The sequence below is a fragment of the Amphiprion ocellaris genome, chromosome 23 (genome assembly GCF_022539595.1).
Source record: "Amphiprion ocellaris isolate individual 3 ecotype Okinawa chromosome 23, ASM2253959v1, whole genome shotgun sequence".
NCBI lineage: Eukaryota > Metazoa > Chordata > Actinopteri > Pomacentridae > Amphiprion > Amphiprion ocellaris.
Window position 1 is genome coordinate 12,103,437 of NC_072788.1, and position 19,241 is coordinate 12,122,677.

The window sequence follows — 19,241 nt, forward strand, 5'->3', positions numbered from 1 at the left end:
TTTACTGTCACAAATGGGATTTTAATGGATTATGGTTGAAACACAAACAAGTCAGAGCATTCCCCCCATAGCAGAACGATACTGAGGTGCAGTCAGACCATTCTCTGTCGTGCTAACACACCGCTGGAGAATGGTCTGATACACTGAGGATTAGCCTTTTCAAGTAGATAGTGCTGAAGCTACATGACATCATGAAATTACACCATGCAGATGCTCACATGTTGCTGAAGCATCACTGGAAGAATCCCTGTAAGAGTAGCTAAAGCGACTTAGCAAGCAAGCTAATGCTAACAAAGTCAGCTAGGTAATGCTGTGTAGAAGTTAATTTCATTCTTATAACATTACATGTACTTTCTCTCAAGAAAGAATCTTAATGGAAATGTAATGAATGTTGTGCCATCCTTTATATTTTGTCTAAGCGTTTAGCTTTGTTAGCTTGCCAGCTAAAATGCTTTAGCCACCTGTCTCACTCAGTTTTCACAAAATATTTCCAGGTTAAATACAAATATGGAGCACTACATTTCTTTTTACATTACAATTATTGAACTAACGACATCTTTTATTGGTGTAATTGTTAAATTTGAAGTCAGCACATCTTCTTTTACTGCCTTTTATCAAGACTAGGATGAAATTTCAAACATTCTTCATCAAGATAAGATCCATAAAGAAGATAAATAATGTAACCATGACAGCGGCGATAATGGCAATCTTTAATGGCAGATGGCCTGAAATGTCTTCATTTAACATTTTCTTAAAAACTTCTCATTTTGATCAACTCTTTTTTTTTTTTTCAGTTTCAAACGAACCTCTGCAATTCACCGAAATAAAGTTTCTCCTTACAGCGGCTAAAGTACATAAATATCAACAGTACTGTATGCATTAAGAAAAAAAAAGAAAAATAGGATCACACACATGCCGTGAACATGCACAGAACACACAGCTACGCACACGATATACTGAAAAGGAATATTTCTCATCGACAAAAACAGGGAGGGATCGTCGTATTAATCTCCAGGAGCTTCTGTACCATCCTGCTGGCAAAAACACAACAACAGCCATTCGTTCAAAGAGCAGTTTTTCCTCCGGATTTCACAGTGAATTATGTAGATAAAACAGTATTCACACGTCACATACAGTATGCTCTAATCGGACGAAAAAATAAAGAAGCTCTAGAAAATTAGCAAATGAATATACAATTTAAACTTACAATAATACTTACAATGAATTATAGGATGGGCTTTAAAAAGACCATTAAAAAACACACTCTCACACACACGCACACACATTGTTATAAATACTTGTTCTAATAAATTTTGGTGCCACACTCGGCTTTAAAAAAATGTAAAAGCAAAAACCGCTTCAGAAAATCAGTCGCTATGATATACAGTATATGATGCATATTATCATTATTCATTACAAACACTGACTACTGTATATGACTCAACCGCTCCAATATGATTGTACACAACCTGGGCAGGAAAAAAGGGAACATTTTACAGTATTTCAGGTTTTTGATTGTCACATCACGGTGAAATGTGACTTTATCAGAAAAATACAAGAATCACGGTTTGTTTTTGCACAAATTTGACACGAATCCCGGCGTCAAAATGTCACAGAAATATGATCAAGTGGATGATATGTCGTACAGCAAAGATGTTATTGCAGGCCCAGAAAGATTACAAAAGATTATTTGTTTTTCTTTTTTAATACTCCAATCATCACTATGTAAATTCAAACTTTACAAAAACACGCTGGCTCTCCCTAAAAATAGACAAAAGAGACAAATTGCTTAAAGTGGACGTCCTTTCAGATGCAGAGTGGCTCTTTGGAGTGACACCAAAAGGGACATGCAGCGAAAAATAATGTCATACTTCATAAGAAATCAGACTACAAAGCAGTCAAAAAATGAAATAGCTCTCCAGTGTAAAAGAAAAAAAGGAAAAATGCCTTTGGTCTTTTGTTTCTCTATACTGTGTTGCCGTCCACCTGCTACACATCGAAGGAACAGATTTCCTAATTATAGCAGGGCTCACTTTGGGTCAGTCTACCTTCACCGGCGATGGCTTATTCCTGTCAATACCTCTTTTTAGCACGTCTGATTACCTTCAAACTGCAGATTTACAAGCTGGATCAGGTGCGTTGACCACACAAAGGGCTTCTGTTGTCGGCTTTCATCAGGTAAAGAAAAAAAAATCCACACAGCATGTAGAAACTGACAGGACTGCTTTGGTATAGCAGGGGCTGACGTATTATTTATAATGGCACGAAAACACGAAAGGGCGAAATAAAATAAAATGTATGAAAGTTCCTCACACACTTTAACATCGTCTTGATTACAAAAATACTTTTTTGTATTTCTTTAAAATATCTAAAAATGTACAGCATTGTTTTTTCTTTTTTTTTGCAAAGTCATGCTTCAACATGTATTTAATTATCATAATAACATTAATATGAATGATATACAGAATAGTAATAATTATAGTCATATAATAACGTTACCCAGTAGCACTTTAGCCACACTTCCGTTCATCTGGCCTTGCAAAGTGGCTGCATAAATCACGTTTTTGCACTCCTTCCCGGTGGTCCGTCTTTACACTTGCATATACAAGAATGCAAAGCGAGACACCCGCTAACGTTAAACAGGCGATGCAGTCAGTCGGTGGACAAAGGACGCACCTTTGTCGGTACCTTTCGCGCAGGTGTCGGAGGAGGTGTAGCCAAAGCGCCACAGTAAAATCTCGAGTATGTAACAGTATAAAAAAAGAAGAAAAAAAAAAAACAAGTTGGAGGGACTTTGGAAGGGCTCGATGTGTGATGGAGGCTGAGGTCTGGTTTGTCCTGAGGCCCGCGAGGCTGCCGCTGCCTGGGGGAGACAAAGACAAGACTGACATGACTGTCTTTTATTTGTCTTTTTTTTCTGTGCATGTTATTTAAAACGTATAAATAAAGTCAATTTTTGCATTGTTTTCTTCGCACCGATCTGTGGATCAATGTTTGAAGTGCCATAAGTTGATAAATATTGTAGCTACAGTCTTGAAATTTGGCGGGTCCATTAATATGTACATATGATCTTTAATGTTGCAACAAGATACATATGAATCATAATGGGGAGGGTCCAATTTACAGTATCTGGGATTTTCTGATTGGAGGGATCGTGTGGCAAGAGGCTAAGGACGTGCCTGTGCACCAACGAGAGGGCCGAGTTAAACTCAGTTCCTCTCCATCAGTTTTTGACCAATGAGATTGTTGCACATTCCATAAAAAGATTCTGTATACTGTGAACTTCATCCGTTCCTGGGAAGACGGCTACAGATTAACATTTTGCTAACAATAGTCCTCTGAACAGTAATGGTCCTTGATATCAAGCTACTCGACATTGCAGAATAAACAACTTTCACTGAGAGAAGTTGCTCGTCTTCTATCTCAAAAAATGAACACGCTCAACAACGGCTTTGACAGAGCAAAACAAATGATACCACTTTTCATCAACTTATTTGGACAACCATGATTCATCTTTTAGCCCAGTAACAATATTGTAGAACTCTTCTAGTTGGGACGACTATTGGAGTGGGTTCACCATCATACCTGCTCAATGATCGCCCTAATATTGGCCAAAAATGCAAAAAATTTTATTTTATACATTTTTTCTCATAAAGTATGCCTCTAACTGGCACGATCCTGTTGGTGACAACCATGGGAAAAACGTCCTTAGGGTGAAAAAAATGTTTTTATTGTCAGTGGAGTATCGGAGTAGACAGAAACTTTGTTATGCTTAGAAGTGACCTCGAAGATCAAATCTGATTTCCAAGCTCTAGAAATTTTTTGACCAAATTTACTCCATCATGTAACTGGTTTGTATTATTCTGTCAGAGCAGGGTTGCACCATCGAAGGCCACATGTACAGATCAATGAGCCTGAACAACATCACAACTCCAGCTAGATTATTTTTCAAGTTATGGCACTTCAAACAATGCTCCAGATTGGCACAAAAGAAACAATGCAAAAATTGACACGACCGCACCTTCTTTAAGAATATTTACGTCATAACTATTGCTACGTTTGACCCCAGATTTTACACATGCGCCACTCAATCAGTATTCACCACTTTAAAAACAAAAATCAGTCAAACTGAAGATGGTCAAACACAGGGGAACACGTGGAACTGGTGCACACCCATAACATAAATTCACAACACTGAAGGCAGTAATGTAAACATGTTTATGTCAAGACCAGACACACTTTTCATCCCACAGATCTGCTTTCTGTTGAGCAAAATACACACAGGGATGAATGTTGACATTGTGTCAATCCGACATATACTGCCTCTCACACCTTTTTTTTGACACCTTTCCATCCTCGCCTGTTGGGATCATTGGTTGTGAAGCTCGTAAACTCACCGATGGTTTGCTGCTCCGAGAGCCGGGTCGGGTCGGGTCGGTTCGGTCCTCCTGGTTTCTAATAGGACACGAGAGGCAGTCGGCAACGTCACAGCCGGCCATGGCCACCATCACACATCAGGAACCTGAGAAGGCAGTTTAGCTGGTTACAACTAATCCTGAGGTGTTAATTTAACTTTACTATCAGATAAACTGTGGTTCTGTTGTACTGATCACTATACAGTCCTGATTTTGATGTTTGAGTGCTTTAATTTAAGGGGTAAAAGCCTCCGTCACATCTTTTGAGCTCAAAAAACTGCACTTGAACCAGAATTTTAAAGCTCTTTCATTACCGTTATGACCTGAGACTGAGTATAAAGATATACGTAGTAAGAAATAACGTCACCCGCTGGCTTGAACTGCAAGAAGAATGGTTTTATAGTCAACGTCAGCTGTTCTTGTTGGAGCCAAGACCTTAGAAGTATGATCAGAGCTCATATCTAACGCATGTAATAAACTTTTCATTACTGACTGATTGAAATAAGCTGATGGAAGCTTTGGATTGATTTGTATCTAAAAAAAAAAAAAATTTTTTTTTAAATGGAAAACTAGTTTAAATCTGATATCTGTAAAATAACAATATTGAAAGCCAGTTAAAAATAGTGTAATTTTACAATCAAACATTATAACATTATTTCTCTAAATACACATTTTTTAGATATTTATCTCTATACACCAACATTTTTGTTTTTGCACCAGGCTGTAAACCTGTTTATTTCTGCTGTAAAGTTCGACATTTAACATGGAGGTCTACAGGACTGACTCAGTTTCAGAGCCTGCCTCTAGTGGCCATTTGAAGAACTGCAGTTTTTGGCACTTAGGTGTTGGCTGCCACTGGAAGTTGTGAGATTCAAAAGAGACAATATTTAGATTTAATCCTCTACTTTAGGTTACATTTTAAAAAAACACCAGACTGCCTCTCTGGAATTGCAACAAGTCTTTTGTTAGATACTCTTTGTCATTTGTCAAACAGAACACCACCAGTGTGAAAAGCGGACATTCTGTTAAAATGTTTACTTTCTATATCACTGAAGCATTCCCTTAATAGTAATTTTAACCACAATGTTCCTACAGATGCACACAAGAAATTATTAAACAGTTTTCTCAGGATGTTGACAGTTTGCCCCGAATCTTTCAAGAGTAGCTATAACACAGGATGTCTTAACGTGAAGCCTCTTCCCAACAACCACATCTCCCATGACTAGCCCACCACCACCACCAGCCGACCCTCGAGAAAGGTCGACCCTCCTCCAGATGGATCCTCAAAAATAGAAACCTCTCGGAGGCCGTGGTAACTCGAGTTCGGGACTCTTTGGAACAATAAACAATTAGCAAACCAAACATGACCTTCAGAAGGAGCTGGACTGTTGCAGAAGAAGAAGAGAGTCGTGTTGGGAACTGTTTCCTGTTTTTCTGAAGGGGCTCGGCTGGTTCGGCTGATGCCCCATTGCGCGTTCAATCAGGGATGAAGGAATCGATGCGTTCTGCAGCCGCTCGGCTAAACTGATGCGACGCATACTTCCAGATCAGCCTATTTGTTCTGGCTGAGACGCCGAGGTTAAAGATTGGGTTGATCATTGAACATGTCTGTGCGGATTAGGAGGAGGTTTAGTGATTTGCCGGTTTAATGTGTTACATCCAATAACTCGGGCCGGGCGCATAATGTGAGAAAGGTAAACAAGCAGAGTTTGAGAATGTAGGTGGAGACTCGGCTTCTCATGGATGTTTTTGTTTTTTTCTTTTCAACCAGGTTTCATGTAGAGAATGTTCCTGTCTGGGTTATCTCTGGTCATTGATCTTGTGCTGCACATGGAGAACGAAAAAAAAAAACAAACACAAAAAAACTGGTTCCAGGCTCCAAAATTAAATTTCTTGCTGGTTTACTAAGTAAACTAAAGTAAATAAATGATGGTTTGTACTAAACACGCAATAAAAATATCTTGACTTGAAAATGTTCGCAAGTAAAACTCATCTATTGTGACCTGGTCAAAATCAAGCAAAGTTGACATAAATAAATACAGACTTTATTCAGGGAAATGGATTATTTAGCACAGTGTGTTTCAAGACTATTTGTTGTCATGTGTGACGCAAAGTTTCATTTTTTTCTGGTTTACCAAGTTTTCTCTGACATGAAACATCCAAATTTTGGGGTTTGGACTGAAGATGCCATTAAAATATGCAGACTTGGACATCTTTTACTATTGTCTCATAGAAGAAAGAGACAGAGACTGATAAAATGTCTGGTGTTGTCTGGTGGATGTTGCAGGATTGAGTAACATTCAGTTGTGATACTTAACTCCAGCAAGGTAAAAATTTGACTTTTCCCTGCAGTTGGATTAAAAAAGGGCTTAACTCTGTGGTTATAAGGTCAAAATCAACAGAAGTATTGCTATTTGTTGTCATTACTAAGATTTCGCTGATAGTAAACATCAAAATTTAGGGATTTGGACTCAACACGCAATTAAAATATGTTGACTTGAACATGCTAATAGGGTAAAGATGCATAGGTTTTATCAGTGGATGACTTTAGAGGGCTTGTATCTACCTAAAACACTGTTGGAACTTGGTCAAAATCAAGTCTAGTTGTATGTTCAGAACAGAAAACTTTCTGTTTGCTGTCATTTGTGAACCAGAACTTCACATTTTTTTTGGTTTACTGAGGTTTCTCTACAATTAAACTGAGTAGTTTTGGGGTTCAGGCTGAACACTCAATTCAAATATGTTGACTTGGACATGTCACAGGGTAAAAAATACATAGCTTTCACCAGTGGATGGTTTTAAAGGCCTTGTATCTACCTTAGAAATCTGTTGTAACCTGGTCAAAATCAAGAAAAGTTATTACAGACTTGATATTCATGGAAATGGATTATATAGCAAAGTGTGTTTCAAGACTATTTGTTGTCATTTATGAAGAGAAAATATGTTAAGAAGGTAAAAACTTGGTTTTTTACCAGCAGGTAGCTTTACAGGACTTGAATATACTTTAAAAACCTGTTGGGTCTTAAATAAAATCAAGAAAAGTTGACATGAATGAATGCAGGGTTACATAGCATAGGAGTGAGGGAAAGAATGTACGGTAAACCAATGAGAGCCTCATAGTGCAGAACTTAAAAATCCACTGGTGTACATTCAAAGATGTGTGTGAAAACATAAAGGTTTGTACGATTTGTAATAAAGAAGCTAAACCACAGCCAATGTGGTCCTTTAAGTAATCTACCTGAGCAGTATGGCCATGAAAAAGACCCCCGTCTGAAGCCTCTTTAATCCGGGGAAAAGCCTTTAGGCCCTGGCTCTGTTTCTCACATACCAGCAATAGCTGCTGGAGCTGATGGAGGCAGCTGCTGACATGAATCCAGTGACACAGCGCTGCTTTACTGTACAGAGTGTCGGCGGGGGGCACCAATAAAGTTCCTTATTAGAAAGGGCCCCAGCTGGCCCTCGGCTCCCCTCCGCTGGGAGTTGGTCCATCGGTTTCATCAGGCGATCGGCCAAAAAGCTCCTCGGGGCAGCAGCATGATGGAGGTTCACACCCACCACACCCCCCACCATGTCCTGTCACATGGAAAATCCGGATTACCTTTCCCTCCACTTCACCGGGCTTTAATGTCCACTGTTAGGTTGGATGTAGCTCTGTGCCGGAGCATGAATGTCAAATATAATTCACAAACATTCGGCTGAAGGACCAGGCCACAAAAACCTGCAGTGTAATAGAACAAAGGTTCCATCAGGTGGCTCAGCTGTGATAAATGTTGTAAAATGAGAGCTGCTGTTAACGCATTCAAGTCTCCGTCGATTATACTTCCTCGGATGCCAAGACAACCGCTGACCGACCACAAGCCTCTCCAGAGCTTCTTTGAATTCCCGTCGTGAAGGTTTACTCAGCATTAACTCACCAGCATCGTGATCAGACAGCTTGTACAACAGTGGTGCAACATCTTCCCTCCGTAACCTCAGCTCAAGTTTATTCTTGTCGTCTTGCAGCTACAAATGTTTCACAAGCAGCCGATTGCACAAACCAGTGATGCAGTGGTCACAGCCCACTTCAAGACTTCAACTGACTGTGGCTTGTTGACTGGAACTGACTGTGTCCATTTAACAGAAGACAGAAGTCTGAAGTAGAAGGTCTGGTTCAGAGGAAATGTTTGTTTGTAAAGCTGTAAAATGTCAAAGACAAACTGAGCAGTGAGGTGAACTGAGCTGAGTTTACTGGTGATGTTCCAACAGAGACATAGTTGAGTTTGACTGTCAGAACTTTACTGAGGAGATTCACTTTATTGGTAGTTCAGTTCACTGCACATTTACACTGAAGAAACATTCAGCCAAGAAGACGGTTGGTTTATCTTCAGCAGTCTGTTTAAATAGTAGCTAGTCTCATTAAATCATCACACTCAATCAATCAATGTATAAAAATGTACACACATTTACATATATATTTTATTATTAAATTTATTATTATTATTATTATTATTATTATTATTATTATTATTATTATTATTATTACTACTACTATTTAGTAAACAGAATATACTAACTTATTTTGTTTTGTACGTAATAAGTCTAAACTTTATTTGAGATTTTTTTATTTATATGCATGTATATGTTAAAAATGAATATATATATATATATATATATATATATATATATATATATATATATATATATATATAAAGTCATTAATTTATTTGAATTAATAAATCTAAACTTTATTTGAGTTATTTGAGATGTGAAAAAATGATAAATATCTAAAAAATGAAAAAAAATATATATTTAAAAGTAGAGGTGAAATAACTAAAAAAAATATTTATTACATACTAGATACTAGCTAGAGTATGACAGACAGACAGATAGATCGATAGATAGATGAACTCTGCTCTAATGGTTTTGCTGACCTGTATTATCACATGGTTAAGGAATGTGTTTTGGAAAGTTTTCCGCTTGTAAATATCCGTCAGATAATCCAGTTTTCAAAACTAACTGTGATAAAGACACAGATAGATGTGGATAAATTTGCACAGATTGGGTTGGTGAATTACATTCCGTTTGAAGCACTTTGTCTTTCCAGAAACAGTCCCTGTTGCTGTGGATCATCCAGAGACCTCACAGTTTCTCAGAGTAATTGATTGGTAGAAAGTAGCTCCAAAGAACACTGTTGTGAAGCTTCTTATTCACCGTAAACAAACTAGAACAAAACCTCTGCTCCAAGTGGATGAAGTCAATCTTTTGTTTTGTGTATCTGTGCGAGGCCTTGTGTTCGGGCTTGTACTAGCGCTGCACACTGCATAATTTGTGTATTTGAGCTGCGGCAGCCTGTAATTATCACAATATTCTGAGTGGATGTCTTCACTTTGCCCTCCGCCGCGAGCCGGATGTTGTTGTTTCAGCGAGGGGCTAACATCCACTGGGGCAGCCTGACCGGCCAAAGGACTTCCTCCTGGTTCGATAGAGGAGTAATTATTTCCTTCAGAGCCCCTCCCTTCCTCCCGGACCCCCCCGATGTAGGAAAAATCCCCCAAAACATCAAATTACAGCTTCTTTCTCATGCAGCACACCGAGTCCTCTGGAAATAGACGAGTGAGCGATGGTTCGGGGTTAGAGGAGGACTAGCAGCAATCAACAGCTTGATGAATGTGAGCCTCCACGCTACCCACCGACTCCCCCGGGGGCTGCACAACATGTTTCTTCCCGTCCCAAGGCATCGAAAGGGAGGTTTCTGGTGACACTGTGACTGGCGCCGCATGCACACAAAAACCAGATACACAAACTAGCAGGGGATTTGTTGTGCTTTGTGGTTTTGTTTTTTTCACCGCGAGCACAACAGTTTGTCTGAACCCGAGACTGAAGCACATATGCAGCTGACTCACTTATCAGAGGCCTCTCCGCTAACATTAATTCATCTGTGATTTACTTAAATAAAGCCCCACGCTAATCAGTTTTTAATAAAGTTTCATAAAAACGGCCCTTCCGGCGGCGGTTCCGCATTTATGACCTTTCGAATCGCATCCTCCACCGTGTGCTTTGTCAGGAAATGCCACAAAAACTGCGTTTAAATTAAAAAATGTATTTCACCCTGCCAGAGTTTGACAAAATGACAAACAGGTCCCAATATGAGCTGCGTGCTACCAACAGTATTATGGTATAATATTCGGTGTTTGTTATGGAAATGCTGCACAATAATAAACTTTCCCGCCCATGCAAGTACAATAAATATCAGGCTTCCTTCCACTGGCCAGCTCTGTGCAGCACATAATTTCCTCTGATCCGCCATAAAAACACACAAAAAAACTCAACCATTTTAGTGTAAAAATGTCATTTGGTCCAGAATTACATTCAGTTAATCATGAGTTGTAGCAGAATACATCAATATCCTTTACTTAAAGCTGCACTAATCAATGTTTGCATATGAACAATTGATGAAATTATAGAGAATTACCTTTTAAATCTGCAGCTCTTCTCAGCTCCACACAGCCTTTAGCATCTTTTAGTTTGTTCTTTTAGTGGCTGATGGACAAAGTTAGCAACTAGCTAACTGTCAAACCAAAAGGGCAACAAGTTTAAGGCAAGAGTAAAACAGAGCATAACCCTGTTTTTGCTACAGTCATGAAAAAACAACAAATTCTTTATTTATTTTCCAAACATTCAAAAAAACTCAACTCAGCATGTAAAACATTGGTACTGGTGCCCTATTCACACGGGATTAGTATTACCTCGGGATCAATGGTGATTTGTAATAATTGCGGAGGATGTCGGTGATCTTAATCCAGTGCGAATGTGCCATGTCTGTAATTTGTGAAACAAAAATTCCACTGCAAATTACCTACCATATTTTGCCAAACACCGACTTCCTGTGATAATACTAGTCTCGTGCGAATCTGCACCTCAGTGATTTGGGGGTATTTTAGTTGTTTTTTTCATTGTTTTCTACCTCTTTCCCGGTTGAATTATGGAGGCTGCGGTGGAAAATATTGACAGCATTTTAGGTGCAAATGCAGGAGTAGGCCGATACACAACAGGCCTGTGGACCATTCACAGAAATGGCAAAATCAGATCAAGAGAAGAGGGAAATTTGGGAGGATATTGAGATGGATGGCATGCGTAGCAGCATGCAGTAAGCATATCTTTCAACAGGCTTCACACAAACGCCCTGACGTCCCATCATCCTGACAACACTGCCCGCTGTTCTCAAGTCATGTTGCTGCCTTGACATATTTACTGTTGCTATGATGACTACAACAACAGCGACATCAGCGGATGTTGCGATGTGCACAGATCTGACATCATATCTGGGCTGTATTGTCAATAAATTCGAGTGAATTACAGACTTTGCTTATCCCGTGTGAATGCCCTGCAAGAAACACAGATATAGGGGGCTAATTCACAAACTACCAGAGATCCCCAGCTGATACTAATCCCGTGTGAATAGTATATAATACTGGAATAAATTTTGAGACTCTACATATTATAAATCTTTTTCTACTTACACTACCGTTCAAAAGTTTGGGGTCACTTTGAAATGTCCTTATTTTTGAAAGAAAAGCAGTTTTCTTAATGAAGGTATCATTAAATTAACCGTAAATCCAGTCTAGACATTGTTAATGTGGTAAATGACTATTCTAGCTTGAAATAGCTGATTTTTAATGGAATATCTACATAGAGGTACAGAGGAACATTTCCAGCAACCATCACTCCTGTGTTCTAATGCTACATTGTTTTAGCTGATGGTGTTGAAAGGCTAACTGATGATTAGAAAACCCTTGTGTAATTATGTTAGCACAAGAATAAAAGTGTGAGTTTTCATAGAAAACATGAAATTGTAGCGCATGTTTTTTAATTTGCTTCCATGCTTGTTTCCAGTCTGCGTTGGGTAAACACAGCCTGCAGTTCAACCGAGTGTTGGTCACAGATGTGTCACTAAAAGCTTTTTAGTTGCGTCGAGCAGCACACAATGGTATGTTTTTTTTTCTGATTGAAGTGAGTGGCTTATTTTCAGCCAAATTTGAACTAAGACTTGTAGAACAAACATATCTGGGTACTCAAGTATTATCCGTTTTCCTGGCGCATACCTAAAACAAACAAACAAAAAACTAGCGCCCCATTTATTTAGTTTTTTCTATTTTAAACCGACAACAAAAAATAAACAAAAACCAAACAAAGAAAACAGGTCAATTTTTTTCATTCTTACGTTGTCCAAAGAGGAAAACACAGCTATTTTTTGATTTTACATTTTAAAAACAAAAGAAAGAGGAAACATGCCCATTTTTCCATATCGACCCCAAAACGTGGCTCCATGACTTTTCTAACATATCAGTATTGTGTTTATAGTTTCCCCCACAGCCTAAATAGTAACACATTTAATTAAAACTTAAGTGAAATATTTACACTTAAAGTTGTATGTAAAGGTATTAAACACAATATTTTCTTCAGAAGTGAAGTTGAAGTAAAAAGCAGCAGAAATACTCGAGTACTTCAGGCTCAGTATTAAGTGAAGGAACTGAGTGACTTTCACCACCGGCTGTATTAATATTACCTATCAAAGCAGCTGCTATTAGCATTTTAGTCATATTTGCTGAGTTCTACTGCAGTGTGCTTTATTAAAACGTCGGCGCTCATCATATATTCTGTTTGACTCGCTGCTTTTGATGCCCGAGATCAACCATAACATCAATGGGAAGAGTCGACCCTCAGTACGCTGTGACCTGAGCAGGGAAGATAATGGAGTTCCCCTTTAGATCCACCTTTCATCTGCTCTGATGATGTGTTTCACTGACCCACTGGGCTCCTACATTTAACTCTGTTCTATTTACATGTTGAGTTAGTGGCTTACATGTTTGAAGTCAACTAGCAGAAACAGCACTAATTAGCAGGTTAGCTTCGCCAGATGGACGGAGGTTAAAAAGAGGGTGTGAAGTTGTGATACTGAAGCGATATCCCCGACGTTTGTTTATGAATATCTCCACTCCAGTTTAAACAGAGTGTCATAACATTTACTGAAGCGGCCACAGCACAATGTTCACTGGTTCCGTTACTCACACATACTTCAGCAGAACTGCCTGGACTTCCATCCCTGAGGAGTTCCATCTGCAGGTGGGAGCCAACGGATCTAAACACACAAAATCACACGTTAACACAACCTAAAAGTGAAATTCAGCTCATCAGGATGGACTGAATGTGAGGATTTCTCTGCATCATGACAATTTCAAGAGGAAGAAACTTAAAAACAACTTCAAACTATAAGAGGATTGATACCATTTTCATTTTTCATCTGTCCGGTAAACAGGAAGTTAGCAGCAGCTAGCTTAGCTTAAAGACTGGAAACAGTAAGAAACAGCAACAAATCTAAAGCTCTTAATTTATATTATTATTTGTATAATTCCTTCACACAGCTGCAAAGATTTATCTAATCTTACAGTAAAAGTTAACTATTATGTGTAGAAAATGTCCATGTAACTCAGATAATTATATTTCATTTAAATTAAATTCATCAAAATCAGACCTTTTTTTTTCTTTTTTCCGTACAATAACTTCAGTATATTTAATTAAGTTTTACCTTCATACTATGAACATTATCAGAGTTAAGGGCCCTTGAATACACAGAAATGAGTCCAATTTTTTGTTGTTTTTTTTTTTATTTGCGTATTCCAAGATTTACACAAGATAAACACATGAAATTTTCAGGGCTGAAAAACATATTTGAGTTCTGTTAAAAACTGCAACCAAATCAGTTTTACATCCACTGCAGGAGTCACAATCTAAACACTAAATATGTTTTTTGTAGGATGAATCATAGTTTCAACAGTACAACTGCAGCAGTTTAATATTTATGACACAGAGTTATAAAAACAATCATTGGTAAAGTGGATTTGTTTCTGTTTTGTGATAATTCGACAGAGAAAACTTTAAAAAGTGCATTTTTGATAAATAATCAAGGCTCGTATCAGCATGTATGATAGGTGGTTGGTCAAAACAAGTTCTAGACAATGAAAGGATCATTTTATCGACTTTTGGTACGAGGATTATCTGCTTGACATGATTTATTCTGTGTCTAAATAATTTCCTAATATAGTCAAATTTTGGCACCATATGCAGCCAAGTTTTTGTTAGACAAAACAGTGCTAAACAAAAATGAGATCTGGTGTTTAGATTGTGACAACTGCAGTGAATGTAAAATTGATTTGGTTGCAGTTTTTAACAGAACTGAAATATGTTATTTAGCCCTGAAAATTGCATGTGTCTGTCTGCTGTGCTGATGAAGTTATGAGGCTCAGAAATTATGGAGAAAATATAATTGAACAGCACAGAAGTTGGACCCACCCCAATGTATTTCAAGGGTCTGAAACTCTGAAAACATTAATGGCATGAAGGTAAAACTTTGCATGGCTTCATTTAATACACTGAAGTTACCATAGATTAAAAAAAATCAGCTGATTCTGAGGAGGTCATGTGGGACCTTTAATCAGATTGGGTTGATGTTTTCATGTGTATAGTCACTAAAGAAGATAAACCAAGCAGCCGGAAAGGTGAGCTCATCTTAGCATGAACTAGATTTCATTTAGCCTGTTTATACATACAGAGCATTTGTATGCTTCACATCTGCTAACATTACCCACAACCCCCAGAGCAGCTTCACTTTGTGTCAGACTGTGCACATATCTGATGCACACAGAGAAACGCCAGCTCTGCAGATTCAACACTCATTTCATATTCTGACATCATCTGAGCTTCAGCTGGCGTCTTTGTCTGGGATTTTATACTTCAATAACCTGCATATCTGCATTATACGTGGAAGTATACTCTTCTAGCAGAAATAAACAGCATTAGACGACTCAGATTTGAGGACAGTTGTATGCTTTAAACGCCAATAATAAAATAATAAATCAACAAACATTCAGGTCTAATGCGGAGATTGTCTGCCTGCACCAAACAGGCTTCATGAGAAGAATTTAAAGAGATCAATAATGAACTCTCATGTGAACTTGCAGATTAGAAGACCTCGAGAAACTGGATCACAGTTGGTTGAAAAGGAGGGATTTAATTAATGAGGCAGACGACGCTAAAATGATGATGCAAACCTTTTTAAAACAGATTAAGTGGTAAGTGGGTTTTTATCGATTCACGGAAACCGGAAACTGTGGTGGGGAGTGACTTCTTCATTTTTGTAACTTTTTCTTAAGCTTTTTAAAAATATTAACTTAACAAGCTGTAACCATTCTATTGATTCATCTGAAATCATATTTTCAAGATTTAAGCCCAAATCGAGACCCTTCTCCATTTTAAAGGGTGCTTTACTTTTCTTTTTTGTTAAAACAATAAGCATCCACTAGCAGTTCAGTTCTTACTGTTATAAAATACCATTTGGAATTCATATAATTTTTTTTTTTGAGGAAATCTTGCAATTTTTTCCACTTGCACATGCAAAAACATTTTTATGTCCTGTCTTAGTTTGATTCCTGGAAGTTCCTGGTTTCAGGTAACAGCTCCTCTCATGGGTACAAAAAGCATTTATACAAAAATGGACGCTAAATTAAATATTTATAAACTCAGTAATTTCATTATCAGTGTATAAATTTAATTATATCCAATTTCCGCCTTCATGGTGCTCAGTTTGTAGCAGAGGAACCTGCCTGACCAGTATTTTAGAGATGAGAGACACCGATGGTTAATGTTTTTGCACATTCACTGAAGTTAGCTAGAATCAGCATTTAACATAAATGTGTGTGGAGACATAAAAAAAGTAAAGAAGAAAAGTAATGTTTGTCTGCCTGTAAGAAAAAATAACAAAATGCCTCCAAAATAGACTTACCTCCATGACTTCAAAACCATCCAAGATGCTTGGTTTAAAATTTGGTTTGGTTAAAAATGTGAATAAATATGGTTTAATCAAACATATTGTATTGTTTTTAAGTATAAATAAACTGGTTTAAAGTCGTTAAAAAATTCCTCTGAAACCAATCTACTTCGAAACAATACAAGAAGTTTGGTTGAGCCATTAAATTAAAAAAAAAAAAAAATGGAAATAAAAAGTAAATATTCAAAATTATGAATAAATTTTAAAATATATGATTAAATCAAACATCTGGTATTGTTTTTAAGTATAAAAAAATAGTATAAATTTGTTTAAATTGTTTTTCAGGATGAAATAAATCGAAAAACACGTAAAACATATATATAAAATAAAAATTTAAAAAAAGGTTTCTCCCTAAGGGGTCTAGGAAGTCCTTAAATTACATAACTTTTGTTCAAAATTAAAAATTCATCCATAATTATATTACTTTAAGGTCCTAGTCGTATATTTTAATTAATTAGGTAAAGCTCTGTACCTGATAATCATATATTAAATGAGTCAGGTTAATCTCCATAATTCAAAAATACTGTAGGACCTCTGTCTTATTGTGTATTATAGTTGGGTAATTTTTTAGCAATTTTTGTAGCATTTGGAGCCTGAATATGTAAATTATTCAGGTAAATTCACATAATTAATAACACTGCAGGGTCGTAACTGCAATTTATGATTCAATATTGTTTTTATTTGTTTACTATAAACTACTTTTACGCGCCGGCGGTCGTTTTAAACGTGCAGCGGTGACTTTGCATGTGGTGGATGGAGCAGACAGTGATATCAGCAGCTGTTCTGGTGGGTTCAGGAGTCGGTGGAGAGGCAGGGGTTGGTGGTGGCTGGTGGTGGTCGGTGGGGGGGGACGGGAGGTGGTGGAGTTGTGCAGGTTACCTGAGCGTGGAGCGAGGAGGGGTAGGTGAAAGCGGGTGGGAGGGCCGGCGACAGCTCCGCCGGGTACAGCGGGTATGAAGCCCACACGTCTGGGCTGCTGGGATATAGAGCAGGCACTGTGAGCTCATCTGTGGAAAGAAGAAGAAGACGACGAGTGGGGTGAGGAGAGTGGAAAGTGGATGGGTGGGTGGCGACAGAGGAGGTGGAGGAGGAGGTGGTGGAGGTGCCCGATGGAGGAGGGAGGATCGTCTGAAGTCGCTTCCTCGAGAACCAAGCTATTCATCCAAACTTTATTCAGTTACAGCTTCAGAACCACAACTACGCCTGCAGAGCTTCGAGTTGGTCTACATGGTGAAGCGGTTTGCATCAAAAATAATAAAGGAAGGAAGGAAAACCGCTCATAGCTACAACAGCTAGCATGTCTCACTAATAGCCTGCCAGCTGCATTCCTGACCGAGCTTTGCTTCAAACACAAAGTAGCACATCATGAGTTGACAAAACTAGTTTCTAACGCTACAAATAACGCTTAAAAACTGCAACGTTCACGACTAACAAACTCATCTGGATCCTTGATGCTATTTGCAAAACTCCAGCAACCAAAAACAACATAATTTATGAACAAAACCTTGAAACTTTGCTGAAGAAACTTCCCACCTGGCCTCCACAGAATTAGTTTTTTTTTTTTAATGTACAATAAAATATTTATTGAAGCCATGCAAAGTTTTTATGAGTCTGTTACTCTAAAAATATTCATAGTATGAAGGTAAAACTTTACATGACTTCATTAAATATGTTTAAGTTATTGTAGATTAAAAAAAACTGCTGATTCTGAGTGAGTCAGGCAGGAGGCTCTGGCTGATTTTTCATGGTTATATTATCATAATTTTGCCCCGTAACATCTCAAAATCTGCTCAGAAACAGACCCAAAAGAAGCTCAGCTGCTTTAACTGAAGCTCTTAAAATAAGGAGCTGAAATTCGGGGGTAATTCTGGCAGCTTTGTAACTGAAAACTGCAGAAAAGAAAGCTTCACAGGCAGTTATTTACACTCTCATGATCACATCTCGTATTTTGGGGGTAAAACAAGAGGAAAGCATCTCAGATGTGATGATTTACTCATTGAATTGGGTGCGAAGTGAAAAAACAGAGCATTGTGCATGAGTGAAGAGACGGTGCAGAGCGAGTGAGCATTTAAAAAACGCAGAATTAGGGAAAAAAGAGCCATCAGATAGCAGCTTTAAGGAGCATTTCCCTCTCCACGTCTCCTGGTGACTGTTTATCAAAGCATGATCTGAAAACTGGCTGATTTAAACATCTCTTATCAGGAAATGACAGCAATTTCTCTCCTGGTGGTTACGTCATGGTTTCATTAATCGTTTCCTTCCATTTTCCCCTGAGGCCTCAAACACACACCCTTTCGCTAAAAAAAAAAAGATCCAAGATAAGAGCAGTTTGGTCATTCAGGAAGAATGTACTACCACAGCTGGCGTATGTTTAACTATCAATCGCTGATTCTTGCAAAATCCTTAACCCCTTTGGAGGAATATATAACCACAGAGTCACTCTAGCAGATTCCAAACTGATGCTTAAAGGGTTAAATTATTAGGGTAAACAATGAATCATTAATAGAGTTAGTCTCAAACAGCGTCTGATTTCAAACAAGGCGATGTTTGCGCAGGGAAATAGCATTAACATGACCGAAATGCTTCACCGTGCAGCAAAAAGCAGGATCTGTTTTCACAGCTAAAGCGCACAACTGTTTATGATGAGAAAATCCTGAAGCAGATGGACAAAGTGAAAGTAAACACTCACATGGGTCTCTGCTGATGAACTGTGGCCCGGGGCTCTGCTGCGACGGAGGGGGGTTGGGAGTGCCGACCAGCTTGTTTTTGGCCATCTTGGTGTTGGCCTTGGCGAACTCCAGCCGCAGAGTTTGAGGGATCTCCGGATCAAAACGGACCCCCTGAGATCAACCAGGAAGAGATTCGTTAACAAGGTTTTGGTCACAACAGCAGGAGAGATCAGTATTATACCCTTAAGGTGTGAGATGGAATCAAACAAAGTCTTAGTATTAAAGGCGTAACTC

At 38.3% G+C, this 19,241-nt stretch overlaps 1 protein-coding gene across 5 annotated transcripts in view; it reads right to left on the reverse strand.

Annotated features, from left to right (window-relative positions):
* Window positions 1-696: 696 nt before the first annotated feature.
* Window positions 697-19,241, reverse strand: part of LOC111566011 (RNA-binding protein with multiple splicing-like) — a 50,476-nt gene continuing 31,931 nt past the window's right edge. For 2 of the 5 annotated variants that reach the window (XM_055007630.1, XM_023266366.3), the window contains 4 exons: window positions 18,968-19,118; window positions 17,158-17,285; window positions 13,464-13,533; window positions 4,395-4,522 (listed from right to left, as the gene is read on the reverse strand). In XM_055007630.1, the coding sequence (XP_054863605.1) occupies window positions 13,471-13,533; window positions 17,158-17,285; window positions 18,968-19,118 (342 nt within the window). In that variant the 3' untranslated portion in view covers window positions 4,395-4,522; window positions 13,464-13,470. Of the gene's footprint in view, window positions 2,864-4,394; window positions 4,523-13,463; window positions 13,534-17,157; window positions 17,286-18,967; window positions 19,119-19,241 lie in introns of those variants that run through there. The other 3 variants (XR_008600563.1, XR_002745962.3, XR_002745961.3) reach the window with 3 other exon arrangements.